At 49.3% G+C, this 16,445-nt stretch overlaps 1 protein-coding gene across 5 annotated transcripts in view; it reads left to right on the top strand.

Annotated features, from left to right (window-relative positions):
- Positions 1–425: 425 nt before the first annotated feature.
- Positions 426–16,445, top strand: part of ST8SIA5 (ST8 alpha-N-acetyl-neuraminide alpha-2,8-sialyltransferase 5) — a 54,693-nt gene continuing 38,673 nt past the window's right edge. For all 5 annotated transcript variants that reach the window (XM_006183800.3, XM_014558454.2, XM_014558453.2 and 2 more), the window contains exon 1: positions 426–1,767. In XM_006183800.3, the coding sequence (XP_006183862.2) occupies positions 1,637–1,767 (131 nt within the window). In that variant the 5' untranslated portion in view covers positions 426–1,636. The remainder of the gene's footprint in view (positions 1,768–16,445) is intronic.

Genomic DNA, 16,445 nt, shown 5'->3' with positions numbered 1-16,445 from the left:
GATACATAGATAGCCCAGGGTCCAGTTCCACCTTGTGAATTTTTATGAATTAAAGCAAATTCCAACATATTGGTGGAACCCTAATCATGAGATTTAACCGCGGGTTCTTTCGTCTTTCCAGCTCAAAGAGCAAACTATTAAATGCCAACGACACCAGAGTATTGGAGTCTGGACAATTTCCCATTAAAAGTTTTTTCATGCTGAGATTCCAGTTTCTGTTAAGTTCGTAGGTGAAGCCCCGACCTGATTCTAGAACCTCCCAGACTGGCTGGAGGATCCAGGGAAGGGACATCCGAGAATCATCCAGCGAGGGCTCAGTGGTGACCGCCGGGGGCACGTGACTCCCAGGGGGGTGGGAGATTCTGCGGTGGCAGGCTGACAGGGCTGTCGCTGGGCGTGCGGGGCGGGGGTGGGGGTGTGGAGGGGAGCCCATTTAGGGGTTAGGATTTCAGAAGAGGCACGACTTTGGCATTGCATTTTGGCGTTTATTTTCCCTGGTGTGCACTCTTGAAGCACAGACCTTTCTAGACTTAGTGACTTTACTAAAGCTTAGGGGGACTGTGGTACCCGAAGGCGGCCAGCTGCCTGACCTAAGATTTACGAGTGGTTCCAAAGATGAGACAAGGTCCCAGTGTCTCGGTGACAACAAGGTCTTTGAAGAACGGCCGAGAGCTGCGGTTGGAGAGGGGGAGGAGGCCCGTGGCAGGGGCGGCGAGCCCCTGAATCTCCTCCCGGCAGGAGTTGGGCGCCCCGGGCGCGGGCGGGCAGCCCCGCAGGCCATCAGCATGCGGGAGCCGCGCGCTCCGTCCTTGAAGGGCTGCCCGGCTGACCTTGCCAGGCTTTCTCCGGAGAAATCTCCCCGAGAGCGCGAGGACGCGGCCACGGCGGTGACTCAGTGCCCTGCGCGCCGCATGCAAATACTCCCATCCAGCCAGCCCAGCTCCGCAGCCGCGGCTTCCCTTCCTGCCTCCTTTTTAAAATAAATTCCAAGATGCAAACCCGGCGCTTTCGGCTCCACCCCTCCCCCTCTCTACCGCCTGCCTGTCGTTAGCCAGACTGTCCCAGTGTTTTGTCCCCCACCTCCCATCTGCAGAACTGAAGGCCAACGTTCGTGCTCCCTCGCTGCGGGCCCGGGGATCAGACGTGGCCCGCCGGGGCCGGGACCCGCGCTGGGCGACCGATCCGGAGCCCGACCGGAGGGGGCGGTGCGCCGCGCTCTAGGCGCACAGGCGGACCTTGCCGGGACCCCGCTCCCCATTGGCCGTCACCTCGGCAGGAGGGACCGCCCGAGCTCGGGGCACCTGGCGTCGCCCCTCCGCAGGGAAATCAGAGGCTGCCGGGCACGGGCACTCGGAGGTAAAGGTATCCAGAGGGAAGGCCTGGGGCCGCGGTCGACCTCCTTGAGGCGGGCCCTGTTGTGCCGCCGCCGCGGCGCGTGCGACGTTCGGATGCCCCTGTGCGGGCTTCACCAGCTGGAAACTTTGCCGCGAGAAGTCCCCCACCTTGTGCCTGACCGCGCCGAGAGGCGCCTGGTGGGCCGCGCGCCCCCGGGGGCCCCGCAGCCTGGCGCGTGATTGCGGGGGCCCCCAGGCGCCCGGCGCCCGCCGCGCCCCGCCGTGAGCGAGTGGCGGGCAGGATGCGCTACGCAGACCCCTCGGCGAGCCGGGATTTGTTAGGGAACCGAACTTTGCTCTTCATCTTCATTTGCGCCTTCGCCTTGGTGACCTTGCTGCAACAGATCTTGTATGGCAGGAACTACATCAAGAGGTAAGGAAGTCCGAGCGCGGGTGTGAGTGCGCAGAGCCCAAGGACGAGCGCCGGCGTCCCCGGAGTGAGCGGCCATGGGGTTGCACTTCACCTCGGGCGCCGCCGCTTTAGGTTCGGGACACCGCGCTCCAAAGCACACCTCTCCTCCCAGCCGGAGGCGAGTTCCTGCCCAGCGATGGCCGGGGGAGCCCGGCAACTATGTTCTGTTGCTAAATATGGGGGACAGATTGGAATTCCGAGCTGCCAAGCTGACGGTAAATCCCTTTGAATGCTCTGAGCGGCCGCACGGGTCAGATCGGTGTCCCCAATTTACAGTGCCATGGCCATTTGGTTAGAGGGGAGGCTGCCGGGTGTGGAGGGCTCAAAACCGGAAAGGATTACCTCTTGAGTCCTGAACTTTTGTGGGGGCCCTTGGGGGAAAAAGCGTATTTTCTCTCCAAGAGTGCAGGGTTAGGTGGGGGTGACAGTGGGCTAGGACGATGCGACAGAGATAATAAATTCTTATAAACCAGTAACCACTGGATCTGTGAAACTCACAACCTGATCCCTTCTGAAATCGATGGTTCTTTCTCATCCTTATGCAGCAGGTCAGAGCTGCAGCAGAAGTTAACTCACCCTTCCTGGGCTCCCCTCTCACCCCACCTCATCCACGGGCAAACTCCATTAAGAGAAAGAGCAGTAGGAGGTGTCACTCAGAAACTCGGACACAGCCTCCGTCCCTGTGTGTGCGGAAAATATACGGAAATGCCAACGTTTTCTTCTGCCGGCCCTGCTGGCTGAGGGCGGACGCCTCGAGTTACTCTGCCTGGTTTCAGGGCTTGGGGAGAGGGTTGCCCGAGGCTCCTCCCATTTCTTTTGGAAGGAGCCCACCTCTCCTTTCTGCTGGAGGTTTTTCCTTTGCTGTTAGCGTCGTCCTTACCATCACGGCCCCTCCCCCTGGAGGCCGATAGAAAACAAAATGCCTGGCTATAAACATCCTGTCGTCTTCTGTAAACTTCCAAGTAATAAAACAGTGGTTCTCTTTTCATCCTTTGGATTCCACATCATTCGTTTGTGCCCCTGGTCTGGGCTACACACAGGGGTGGGTGAGGGACGTTGCGACTCATAGTAGGAAAGCCATTTCCTGGTCCGCGTCCCAGAGCTGGGGAGTGTGAGGCCGCCTGCCCAGGACGTTTGTTTCCAACCAGCCACTACTCTTGACCTTCCCAGAGAGCATTCTTCTCTGGTTGAGGGCAGCTGATGAGCTCTGCTTGGTGCTGGTGGCTTTAAAGGACATTTTCAGAGAGGCTGCAGGCTTGCTGCAGCCCCCTTGGGCCTGCCTCTTTTGGTTAGTGCCGCCCCCCGAGATGACCCTGGGCGAGGACAGCTGGGCCCCAAATGGCCTGCTTGCTGCAGCCCTGCCGGCCTCCGCCTGCTGCTCTTGCTGCTCAGCAGGGTGGCTCTGGGTCCTACCCAGAGCTGCTGGGGCTGCCGGGATCCCGGCTGCCTGGTCAACAGTGGGAGACTACCCGTACCCATGGCCAGCGGCATCTCAGCTTCTAACTAGTTACTGGCCGTGCCAAGCCCTCCCTGAATTTGGGTGGATGGGCCAGCTGCCCCGAGGTCAGCAGGCATAGTAGTCTCTCACCTCAGGCTGAGGGCAGCTCTCACACAGAGACCCTGACCCACTAAATCTCAGAGGCCACCTTGCAGGCATCACTCCAGGGACTGGGCTAATCAATTAAGCAAACAAAACTTGCATGTATCCAATGCTGGAAGGGCGCTGTGGGGTCTTTAAAGAAGATGATGTATGTGGTCCTGGGGTTCAGGGGGCTTGAAGTCTACTTGGGGAAACAAAATGGCTACCAATCAGATAGGAAGTGAGTGTTAAAATGTTTGAGGAGGGAGGCAATTCTGGGTTGGAGTTGTTCAGGAAGGCTACCTGGAGGAGGTGGAACCTGAATGGGCCGGTGAAGGAAGGAGATGATTGGGCAGGTGGAGAGGAAGTGCCCAATCAGGACTGAAGAGGGCAGGAGCAAAGGCGCAGAGATGTGGCATCACCTCCTCTCCGCTCTCCCAGGCTGACCCTGCCTGTGCTGTCGCACGTAGCTTGACCATTGGTTAGTTGTTCGTGGAGGCCGCCCTGACCCTGAACCAGGTCGTGGCTGCTAGATCGGTGCACAGATAGCACCTGTTCACCTGTCTTGTTTCCTGCACATTTCATAATTGTGATGAATTGACTTGATGTCATTGTTGGTCTGTCACCTGTCTAGAAACACGAGCCTTGAGCATTCCTCCAACACATGTCCTGGAACACCTTGCATCTGAATCACCTGCCTGGCCATTAAAATGCAGATTCCTGGGCCCCTCCCTGGGGTGGGATCCAGTCCCCTGCCTTTTTTTTTCAAAGTGATTCCTTTTTTGGGGGTTAGGTAATTAGGTTTGTTTATTTATTTACTTATATAAGGGAGGTACTGGGGATTGAACCCAGGACCTTGTGCATGTTAAGCATGCACTCTACCACTGAGACATACTCTCTGCCCATCATCTGCCTTTTTAACCAGCTCCCCAGATGATTTGTAACAAGCTCTCTGGGCAGCTCTAGGCCTGTGGTTCTCAATCGAGGGCAGCGTTGCCCCCCAGGCAATGTCTGGAAATACTCTTGGTTGTTGCAGTGGGGAGAGAAGAGTATCTGGCATCTTGCAGGAAGAGGCCAGAGATGCGGCTAAAGATGCTCTGATGCATGGCCTGTCCCCAGAAAAAAAGCTTTATCTAGCCCCATGTGTCAGCAGTGCTGAGGGGGAGAAACCCTGCTGTAGACTGAAATCTTCATTTCACTTGGTTTTGTCCTCAACTGTACCCTTAGTGCCAAATACGGTACCTGGCACATAGGAAGTTCTCAAAATACTGGCTGACGAAGAAATGATTGTAAGTGGTGTGTGTGCACACAGACCAGGGGTAGTAATTGCAGGAGATACAGGGAAGACATGGACCCCACTGGTAAGGAGTTGTGTAGGGAAGGAGGAGACAGATGTAATATTGGGTCAGTGGCTTCAGTGAAGTGCTCTGTGGATTGAGAAGGACAGTTTGAACTTGGATCATTAGGCCATAGGGAGCCACGTGTGGTCCTTGAGTAGAATGGCGACGTGATAAAAGCCACTAGGCAGGATGGCTGCCTGCACCTTATAAGGAAGGGTTAGAGAAGGGGAGAGGGTGGGAGGCTGTTGTCACAGCCTGGTCAAAAGTGAGGAGAACGTGGCTCCGGGGGCAGATCCACGTTGGAGCCAGGGGTTCATGCAGGTGGCCGGTCATTGCTTCTGTGCTGAGTGGGGTGAATGTATTCAGCAAAGCCTTCATTGTTTGACATGACACAAAGCGCTCAGGGGCACAAAGAGGGCCAGTTGTTCCAGGGAGCACCAGGGGCAGATCACACCACAAAGAGGTGGGGGCGAGAGTCAGTGTGTGTTCTTTCTTTGGCTCCTGGCTTCTCCCTGTGAGGTTTAATAGGCACTTCCAGGAAGGGGAGTCGGAGGGCAGCCCCAGGGGAGGAGAAGAGAGGAAAGGGGGGCAGTGCAGGTGGCTTTGTGGGCTCATGGTCTCTCCTGGAGAATGTGGATTAGGAGGAAAGGCAGGAAACGAAGCTGTGCAGTTTGCCCTTGATGTTTCTTGGCTTCTGTGTCTGTTCTTGATTGAACAAATACTTAAGGGAGATTTTCTACACGCTCAACACCACAGTGCTGTGCAAGAAGACCCAGCCCAGGGTCCCTGGGAGCTTACAGCCTGTGGGGGAGACAGAAAGGCACGTAACACACACATAAGCCGCCCTGGAGGTATGGGCAGGGGACTCCACGAAGGAGGGAGCCATAGAGAATCAGGATGTCTTCAAGGTGTATGGAAGCATTTGAAGGGGGTTTTAAGGAAAGGGGAATGAGCCATAGGAACAGGAGGAGGTGGAAAGGAGAGAGGATGAAACCTGGCTTGAACGATGGTTGAAAAGTTCAGGGGAGACTTGAGTAATTCATCGTAATTCGTGTATTACAGCTGGGGGTGGGGTGAGGCAGGCAGGGCTGGATCATGTAGCCCTAAGTGGGGAATCTGTGAGGAGGAGCACGTACGGAGGCAAGAGGCTAACAAGTTGGAGTCTAGATCTGCTCAGACACTTGGAGATCCAGTTGGGGCAATCCCCTTGGAGCAATCCAGCAGCTTGATAGAAAGGAGCTCGGGAATGTGGGGGGCCAAGAGCCTGATTAACAATGGAGATTTTGGAGTCACCGAACAGCAAAGCATCAGTGTTTTTCTGGCTTTGATGATTGTTGTTCACTGTAAGAAACATGTTGTACCCAGGGATCCAGAACACACTCACGTACACATTCATCTGAAACAATTTGTGATACAATATTTGGCCTTATTATGAGAAATTCACTTTAACATTGTCTATTCTACTTCATTAAAGAAAGTGTTTCCTTTTATTTAAAAAATTAATTCAGCCTTAGAAAGGAAGGAAATTCTGATGTGTGCTACAACATGAAGACATTATGCTAAGTGAGGTAAGCCAGTCACAAAAGGACTAATACTGTATGCTTCCACTCATACAAGGAATCGAATTCAGAGACAGAAAGTAGAAGGTTGTCAGGGGCTGCAGGGTGGAGGAACAGGGAGTAAGTGTTTAATGGGTACAGAGTTTCAGTTTGGGAAGATGAAAAAGTCTTAGAGACAGACGATGATGACGGTGATTGCACAGTAATGTGGCTGTGCTTAGTATCGCTGAACTGTACATTTAAAAATGGTTAAAATGGTAAATTTTATGCTATGTATATTTTAACATAATACGTTTTAAAAGAAATTCTGGGGCAAGCCACTAAATTGATTTTATAACCTATTGGTTGAAACCCTTGGTTAGAAAACCACTGGCCCGTGTGATGGAATTGGATGAAATCACCCAGGAGACAGCAGAGTGAATGGGTGATGGGCAGGGGCACCAAGGGGGAGCCTTGAGGGGTGCCTGCTCCCAAGGGCTGGGGAGAGGAGAGCTGGCCTGGAGGCTGAGGCTGCAGAGAGGTGGAGGGGAGTGAGGAGAGGAAAGTGTTAAGGGAACCGGGGGATGAGGACGCCAGGCTGAGCGCCTACCCGTGACTTGCCCTGCAGAGGGATCAGGTAAGAAAGGGCCTACCTGGATTTGGCAGTAGAGGCAAGGGCGATTTTGGGGAGGATTGGGGCAAAAAAAAGATTTGCTAGAATGTGGGCCATGGAAATTGTCCCCTCTTCCTTTAAGCCCTCCACTGCTCCAGATCCCCTTTGTGCTAAAATCTGCACGTAAACTCATACCTCTAGAGTGTTAAGGACTTCAATTACTTGTACTTTAACAGAGGGGCAGGGAAAGGGTAACTTTTTTTTTTTAAGGTAGAAAGGACATTGTGTGATCTGGTCTCAATCTGCCATTTAAACTTAATTGCAGAGGATGACCAGAGAGGCAAGGGCCTTGAATGTCCTTCTTTAAGTCTCTGAGTGGAATTTTATAATTCTCCATAAAGAGTTTAAACATTTTAAAAGATTTATCTCTAGCTGCCTAATTTTAAAAAGTATCTTTTAAAAATTATATTTTCTAACTATTTGTAGCTAGTATATAGAAATTTGATTTTTTTCTTTTGTATCTTGATTTTATAATCAGCAATCTGGAGGATAATAATAATAAACACGTAATAATCATTTATCTGTTGAGTCTTCTGGGGTTTCTATGTAGACCTTTTTTTCCCCCTTTCATTACAACCCTTGTATCTTAATTTATTATTCTTATCATACTGTGCTGGCTAGGACCTTGGCTATAAATAAAATTGTCATGGTGAATATCCTGGCCTTAATCCTGTTTTCTTTTTCTTAACTTTTTTTTTTTTAAAAGAACAGCTTTATTGAAATGAAATCATAAAATTCACCCATTTGAAGTGTACAATTAGGTGGCTTTTAGTACATTCACAGTTGTGCATTCATGACCACAATCGATGTTGGAACATTTTCCTTACCACCCAAAACAAACCCTGTACCCCTTAGTCATCACCCCCAGTAGCCTGATTCCTCCCAGCTCTAAGAATGAATAAATATACACTAATCTACCTTCTGTCTCTATAGATCTGTATTTTCTGGACATTTCATTTCATATAAATAGAAACATACAATATGTGGCCCTGTGTGACTGGTATCTCTCACTAACCATAATGTTTCCAAGGTCCATCCATGTTGTGGCATGTGTAAGTGCTTCATTTTTTTTTACTGACGAATAGTTAACTCTATTTATGGACATACCACATTTTGTTTATCCGCTAATGATGGAATTTGGGTTCTCTCCACATTTTTGCTACTATGAATAAGGCTGCTATGAGCATTTGTGTACAAGGTTTTGTGTGGACATGTGTTTTCATTTCTCTTGAGTGTATACCTACAAGTGGAATTGTTGGGTCACATTATCGCCAAAACTCGGCCTCTGTACCCCACTTACTGAATTGAGGCTCGACAGAGTTCTGGAGGAAGTAAAAAAGGCAGCTGTATTTCTTTGTCAGGCAAAGGAAGTCAAGTGGGCTAATGCCTCCAAGACTGTGAGCCTGCTGGGGAGAGAAGGTCGGGGGTTTATACTAAGAGTTTAAGGGGCGGCACTGGTTTCCATAGAGATCACAGACAGGGTAACAATGTGTTGCAAAGTTGTCCTTGTTTTTGTGGATGCAGCAGTCCCCTCTCTTCTGCTGGGTACGATGTTCACCTCCAGCTTTGGAACTCTTTTCTAATATTCCTGTGCCTCGAGCAAAGGTGCTCAGGAAAGGGGTCTGTGGAAAAGTGCTTTAGAGAAACGCTTGTGCAGTTTAAAGTCAGGTTAATAGATGCTTCTGGCATGTTAGGCAGGCTGAGGCCTGAGACCTCTTGCTGCAGTTTCTGCAGGGGCAAGGACAAAAGAACACAAAGAAACCATGAGGGGCTAAAAATAACTGCAGACACGCCCAGTTGGGGTGAGTTATGAACAAGATGCACAAAACACCCAAAGGCTGTCTCAGGTGTTGGGAGCAAAATGAGGGGGATGGGGAGATCACCTGAGTTTCCCCTTCCTTTCCAGCCCAGTCCTGGTCAGCAAAAGTAGAAAAACCCTTTAAATTGTTACCAAGTCCAAACTCATTCTTCTCACCACATGACAAGCCAGTAACTCGGGAGATAAGATGTTGGGGCAAGGAAGAGCGACGATTCGGAAAGCCAGAAGACTGAGTAGATGGCAGACTAATGTCCCGGAGAACCATCTCCCCCAATTCAGAATTCAGGCTCCTTCTATACTAAAAAGGGGAGAGGGTATGCTTGGTTGTTGCAAATTTCTTGGTGTAGGAATCCTTTGTTCTTGGAATCCTTTGTTCTTGCAGCTGTCCACCTGGGTCAGATCATGGTGTCCCTGTAAATCTCCAACAAAAGAAATGTTATTTTCTATTCTGCAACTTGTTATCTTTATATGAATGGAAAAGTGCTAATATCCTTAAGGGGCAGAGCCTTGAGAACAGGCTCTCCTGTGTATTTCAGGCTGCAGGCAACATTCTTTTACAAAAGGTGCAGAACCAGCAAGACTAAGCCTAGGAAACAGCACTGGAAGCTCAAAGAAAGTGATCTAATACGGAATCAGAGTTGTTCTTTTCTATTACAAAATATAGTTAAGCAATTACAAATACCATGTGGTTACTGATGACAGTAGGGTCCTTTGGTTCCATCATGATAATTCTATATTTGACCATTTGAGGAATTGCCAGACTGTTTTCCAAAGTGGTTACACCATTTTGCATCCCCTCCAGCAGTGTATGAAGATTCCCGTTTCACCACATACTTGGAAACACTCATCTTTTTGATCATAGTCATCTCACTGGTTATGAAGGGATATTTCATTGTGGGTTAAATACTGCATTTCCCTGCTGGCTAGGGATGTGGGGTATCCTTTCATGTGCTTATTATTAGCCATTCGTATATATTCCTTGGAGGAATGTCTATTCAGATTCTTTGCCCATTTTTAAATTGGATGACTTGTCTTTTCATTATTGAGTTGTGTTCTTTATAGATTCCAAATATAAGTCCCTTGTCAGATGCATGATTTGAAAAAAGTTTCTCTCATTTTATGGGTTGTTCACTTTCTTGATGATGTCCTTTGTGACCTGAAAGTTTTTAATTCTGATGAACTCCAGTTCGTCTACTTTTAGGTATCATATCTAAGAAACCATTGCCTGTGTCCAATATCCAATGTCACAAAGATTTACCCCTGTGTTTTCTTCTAGGTGTTTTACAGTTTTAGCTCTTAAGTTGAGGTCTATGATCCATTGTGAATGAATTTTTGTATATAGGGTCATTAATCCTGATTTTAAAGGGAATGATGGTAAAGTGTCACCACTGAGTCCTTGGTTGTTCTGTTATTTTTGTTGTTTTGTAGATCTCTTCTAATAGGTAAAGAAGATTCCCATGTGGAGTGTGCTAAAAAGTTTTGCTTTGTTTTTGTTTGTTTCATTGTGTTTGGATATTAATTTTAATCAAATACTTTTTCTACATCTGTTGGATGGTATGTGCTTTTTTTCCTTTACTCCTTTGATGTGGTAAATTACATTAATAGATGTTAAACTTTTAATTTTAGAGATAAACCCAGCTTGTTCATGTTACGTTATTTGTGTTTTATGATGTGGGATTTTGTTGACTAATATTTTAATTTAGAATGTTGTATATCATGTTCTTGAATGATATTGGCATGTAGTTTTCTTTTTTTAATGCTGTCTTTGTCTAGTTTTAAAACCAGTCTTGTAAAATGAGTTATGAATGTTTCCTCTTTATCTGTTCTCTGGAATGCCTTTATGCAAGTTTGACATCTTTTTTTGAAAGTTTGGTAGAATTCACATGTACAGCCATCTGCACTTAATGGTTTCCTTGTGGAAAGACTTTAAATTACTAATTCTGGTTTTTAATGGTTTGAGACTATTTAGGTTTTTCTATTTCTTCAATCAATTTTTTGTAAATTATATTTTCCCAAAGTTTTTAAATTTCAGATTTATTTGCACAAAGTTTATAATATTCTGTTATATCTCAAGTTTTGGCCTCTTTTTAATTCCTGACATTTATTTCTTTTTCTGTTTCTTAATGATCTTTATTAAATGATCAGCTTTGGGCTTTGCTTCTTTTGTTGTTGGTTTCTTTTTCTTTTTTGTAATTATTGAAATATAGTCAGTTTACAATGTTGTATAATTTCTGGTGTATGGCATAATGTCTCAATCATACGTGTACATACATGTATTCCTTTTCACATTCCTTTTCATTATAGGTTACTATAAGATATATAATATAGTTCCTTGTGCTATACAGTATAAACTTGTTTATCTATTTTATATATAGTAGTTAGTATCTGCAAATCTTGAGCTCCCAATTTATCTCTTTCCACCCTCTTTCCTCCCTGATAGTGATAAGTTTGTTTTCTGTGTCTGTGAGTCTGTTCCTGCTTTGCAAGTAAGTTAATTTGTGTTTTGTTTTTGTTTTTGTTTTTTTTTTTTTTTAGATTCCACGTGTAAGTGATATCATATGGTATTTTTCTTTCTTGCTGCAAATGGCATTATTTTATTATTTTTTTTTATGGCTGAGTGGTATTCCATTGTATAAACATACCACAACTTCTTTATCTAGTCATCTGTCGATGGACATTTAGGTCATTTCCATGTCTTGGCTATTGTAAACAGTGCTGCTATGATCATCAGGGTGCATGTATCTTTTTGAATTATTATACATATTTCAGTCGTATTCTAGTGTTTTGTAGTGGGAGATGTTGTAGATTGGATTCCCTGGAAAGCAGACTCTTCACCAGAGATTAGAATATCGGATGTTTATTCAGAAGTGTTCTTGAGGTCAACACCTGCAGAAGGGAAAAGGGTGGGATTGAGCAGAGGGAGAAACTGAGCTGAAAAGCAGCCCCAGAGGAGGCCTTCATCACCCTGTGGGGAGCTCAGGAGAGCTGCCTGAGTTGAGGCCTCGTCAGGGTGAGAAGGCCGGGCCTTTGTACCTCTGGGTTGAATTTTCAGTCACTGGATGTGGCTGCCTCTGAAGAGGTTGTGGTCTTGGCCAGATTGGCTCTCCTCACACGAGGCGATTCCCAGAGGGGACTGAGAGCTGGGGGCTGTCAGCTCTCTGCACCCCCAGCAGGCAGGAAGAAATCCTTCATTACTGAAGGGGCACCAGCGGCGGAGGGTTGTTCAGCTTGCCATTTTACCAGAAATAGAAGTCCTCAATGTCTCCACCTCTACGCCCGCCCCAAACAGAAGTCTCACCTGCATGATCAGCCTGTGCCTGAAGCCCTGCTGTTTTTTTTTTTCCCTAAAGAACAGAGTTCTCAAACTTTTATTAAAAGGACTTTTCCAAAAACTTGAAGAGCCCACTATATCTCATCCCCTTAGCGCAGATGGCGCATCCCACCTCTCAAACCCCCAAAAGGATCACCTGAAGCCCCACTCTTAAAGGAGAACTTCACTCCTGTCGGCCAAAGGTCTTTCACACACATCTCGTCTGAACTGACTCTGGGCCTTTACCCACATTCTGTCCCCAGCTTCGCACTGGGCTGCTTCCTCCTGCCTCCCGGAGACAGGACTCATCTATACTCTGTCTTCCCTCCAGCCTTCCTCTCTCCTGCTCCTCCAGGGTGCAGATCTGGGATGCCTGCATAGGGCTGGTGCAGGCCTGACACTTGAGTTTGTGAAACTGGGTCAAGGAAAGTACAGCCTGACTCTGCTGTATCTGAAGTGCGCCTTGGCCTTCGACGGTTGTCCCCGCTGATCCAGCTCCTCCTCTACTCGAGGATAAAGCCTTCTGTTCGATCACCCGGAGACAGAGGAGATGGGGACCTTGGGGACCGGAGGATCTATCCAGGTGGTTCTGGGAATGGGGTGGAGATGGAGGACATCCTAGAGAGGAAGGAGGGGCTGAGCTGACTGCCTCCCGGGCTCTGTGCTTCTGTAGCAGAACAACTATGGTCAGGGCAGGGTTTTTCAGCCCCCCTCCCTTTAAGAGAAGCACTGGGGATTGAACCCAGGACGTTGCACACCCGATCACGTGCTCTACCTCTGAGCTATACCCCTGCCCCAGAGCAAGTTTTGATGGAGCACCCGCTGTAGGGCCAGGACTAGGGGGAAGCAAGCCGGGCACCGGGGGCGGAGTTTAAGGAGGTGTCCGCCCTGCGCTTACGCGAGCCGGAGGGCGGGGCCGCCCTGGATTTTGTGCCCTGGATGCCTTGCTCGCCTCACTCTCGGCCTGCTCCTGGGCTCTCGGGGTCTGGCCAGCACTAGGTGGGGGTATTAATTACTTCCTGTCCCTTCCCCAGCTGCCCCTCAGGGACACAGTGCTGCCCTGTCACGCCTCACCCTTGCCGCGCTCGCTCGCTCTCTCGTTTTTTCCCTTTTTGACATTTGTACTTTCCAAGAAAATTTTTACCTCTTAGAGGATCTGATTTCTCCTCTTTAACTTATCCAGGCCCACTCACTTCTCATCTAACAACCTCTCCAATAATTCTCTACTCTAGCTCTTAACCCTATGTGTGGGACCCCCCTCCCCCTCCACACACACACCTGCAGCAGATGGATTCATCAGGGAATAATATGAATTATTAACATTCATTAAGGATTCATGGGCCAGGCTGTAACCCAAGCAGATAATCCTAAGTGAGGATTATTTCATTTAATCCTCACAATAGTCTTGTTAAACAGACACATCTTCATTTAAGTGAAGATACATCCATTTAATACTCAGAGAGGATGCGTAATTTATATAATAATTTCACACAGCTTGCAAGACCCTTGTAAGAGATATTCTATTCATCTCTGAATTCCCAGGACCTGGCACAGTTCCTGACATTATTCGTTGGATGAATGATACACAGGAAGGGAATCCCAAAGCTTTTTCCTAATAGCCAGTGTCCATTAAACATTCATTCAGCTTTGTGCTGGGGGAGACGAGATATTACTAAAGAATTATTAGGTGTGCTACGTGTCCTCAAGGAACTTACAGAGCACTGAAAGAGGCAAACAAGAAAAATAGATAAGCTCTTGTATAAATAAATTCGTAATTTTGTGGCATAGACTAGGCATCTTATAGGTTTCAGAGGAGATGGCAATTAGGGTGGTGAGTGGCCAGGTGGGGCCTGATGTAGGCTTCAGAGAACTAGTGGGCTTCTGAGGCTGGATTTGGGGTGACTCTGGGGGACAGGTTGGGGTGCTGAGGCTGGAGGAGCAGGTGGTGGAAGTCACCAAGGGCTTTTTCCTTTCTCTTTATTTCCTGGTGCTCTGAGGCCAACGGCCTCTCTGGTCTCGGTTTAGTCTTGCGCAGTATGAGTGGCTGGCCGAGATGCTCTTCTCTCTCCCAGCTCTGATGATGTGGGTCATGGGGCTGGCCCTTTAGGAGAATGGCACAGGCCAGGCTTTGCCAGCCCCATTGTGAGGGGCTTGCAGGTCCTGCAGAGACCTTGACTTGGGGGTGGGGGGGATGGAAATGAGGCAGGTAGGCCAGGAGGTGCGTGTGGGATGCCATGCAGAGAGGGGGGCTGGGGTTATTGGAAGAAAAAAGTACCAAAATCCACAGATGCTCAGGCCCCTTACTGTCAGCCCTCCATATCCACGGATTCCACATCCACGGCTGCAGCCACCTGTGGATGCGGAACCTGGTGATGTGAAAGGCTGACAGTACCACAGCCTGGAGGCTTTAACAGCAGAATGTCACTGTCACACAGTTCTGGAGACCGGAAGTCTAAGATCAGGGATGCTTACTGTGGTGTGCCATTTGGGACTTGAGTGCCGAGGAAGCTGGAAGGCTGGTGTGTATCCCCATGACCCCCACACTCCTTCTGCAGGGCGGCTCCCCCTTGAAATAAATGTTGGCCAGAAATTTAACCAAGGGTAGTTGGAAGGGGTGTGACATTTTTGGATGGTCTAGGGTTCCCACTCTGGTGGAGGTCTAGAACACCAGGCTGCAGAGCAGGACTGTTTGGGGGTTGGGGGAGCCCAGCTTCTCTGTTGTGCAGGAGCTGGCGGGTGGCGAGGTTGGCCCAGAGTTGTGCCTGAAGCTTGTCTGGCCCATGGCTGGGGCCTCAGTGTGCGCCCCCCCACTCCTGGACCTTGGCATTGTCAGTACTTGGACTCCCCCTGGGCCTCTCCTTAGCCAGAGAGGCCGCTGCAGACCATGGACCACCTTAGAATCCAGGATGCTTACTGGCACCGGGGGTCCCCGGCCTGGAGGCTTTCAAGGGTGCTAGCCCTCTGCTACCCGCCTGCAGATCCCCCACCCACTCCAGTGCCCCCCACCTGCTCTACCAGCCTCCTCCTTTCCCTCCTGGGGGCGGTCAGCCTGGGGAGCCCCCCTTCCTGTCCCTCAGGACGCTCCCACCTACAGCATCTTTTCTGTTGCCCCAAATGAAAGGCCCCCCAGGCAAACCCTGGGGAATGAATGCACTTCCCTTTCCTGGGGTGCTTCTCGGGGGAGTGGGGGCATTACCGTCAGGGAAATATTGTGAGTCACTAGTGAGTGAGGATTGAGGATGAGCAAGGGAGTACGTGGAACCTGGTAATTATGCCCGTTAACCCCCCTGTAAAGGCTCCCCAGCTGGCAGGCATTTCCGCTTTGATCTGGGTGGGGAGGTCCTGTACCTCCTCTGTTGAGGGTGCCTTCCTGACCACCCACCCCAGCGCCTTCTGTGGACCTTGGAGGACGGCGGACTGTGGGAGGTGGGGGAGGGTGATCTGGGCTCCCGGGAGGGCCAACCCCCGCCAGACCCCTAGGGGGCCTAGCTGAGTTCTTTGCTCAGAAGATAACATTGGTCACCTCCCTCCCAGGTGGCTTTGAGGGGCCATAGAAAGGTGGCTCTGCTTCTCTGAATTGCATCACCGGCCACCTGCCTTGGATCGCCGCTGCCAGCCCCAGAACAAGCCATGGTACTCATGCCTCAGGCCGCTCACTGCCGGGGCCAGCCTGAGGCCAATCTTTCCCAGGTCCACCTGCTCCCTTATCACCTCCTTCATGTCCTGCTCAGATGTCACCTTCTCAGAGAGATGACCACCTGTGTGAAGCAGCTTCTCACCCCTCAATTCCTTACCCTCCTTACTGCCCGTTGTTTTTTTCACAGCACCTTCCACCATGACACCTTGTTACGTCTCCTGTTAGCTTTTCTGTCTCCTTAGTCGAAATTGTGTCACTGGGCTGGGGCCTTGTTCACTGAGGGACCCCAGCACCCAGCCTGGCACTGCTGTTCAATAAATATAGAATAATAAGAGAAATATTTGATATCTATACATATACAATGGATAAAGGAGAGCTCTCCTGCCAGCTTTGCGGTGCAACATAAGTGATCTGCTGACTCATGATGGAAGGGTGATTAGACATTTTATTTTACCAGCTTGCATGTGAAAGATATGGTTCATTTCCTCATTTTCTTTTAATGAAGGTGCCTTTCCTCTGTCCCCTACAGGGTCATATGAGGGCCCTGGAGCCTTGTGTGGAACAAAACAGTTGGGGGGGCTCCCCTGGCCACCCTGGCCTCAGCCAGTCCACTTACTGCTTTCTGGAGGCTTCTGGAGCCCTGGGGCTAGCCTTCCGAGGTGCACCAGGCAGGAGTCTTTCTGAGGCCCTGCTGACTTGGAGGGGGACATTGGGAAGAACCCCAAACTGCTGTAGTGGGTCTC

This window comes from Camelus ferus, chromosome 30, assembly GCF_009834535.1.
Source record: "Camelus ferus isolate YT-003-E chromosome 30, BCGSAC_Cfer_1.0, whole genome shotgun sequence".
Classification (NCBI taxonomy): Eukaryota; Metazoa; Chordata; class Mammalia; order Artiodactyla; family Camelidae; genus Camelus; species Camelus ferus.
Note: the sequence above shows the minus strand (reverse complement) of the source record. Positions and strands in the feature narration are given on the sequence as shown.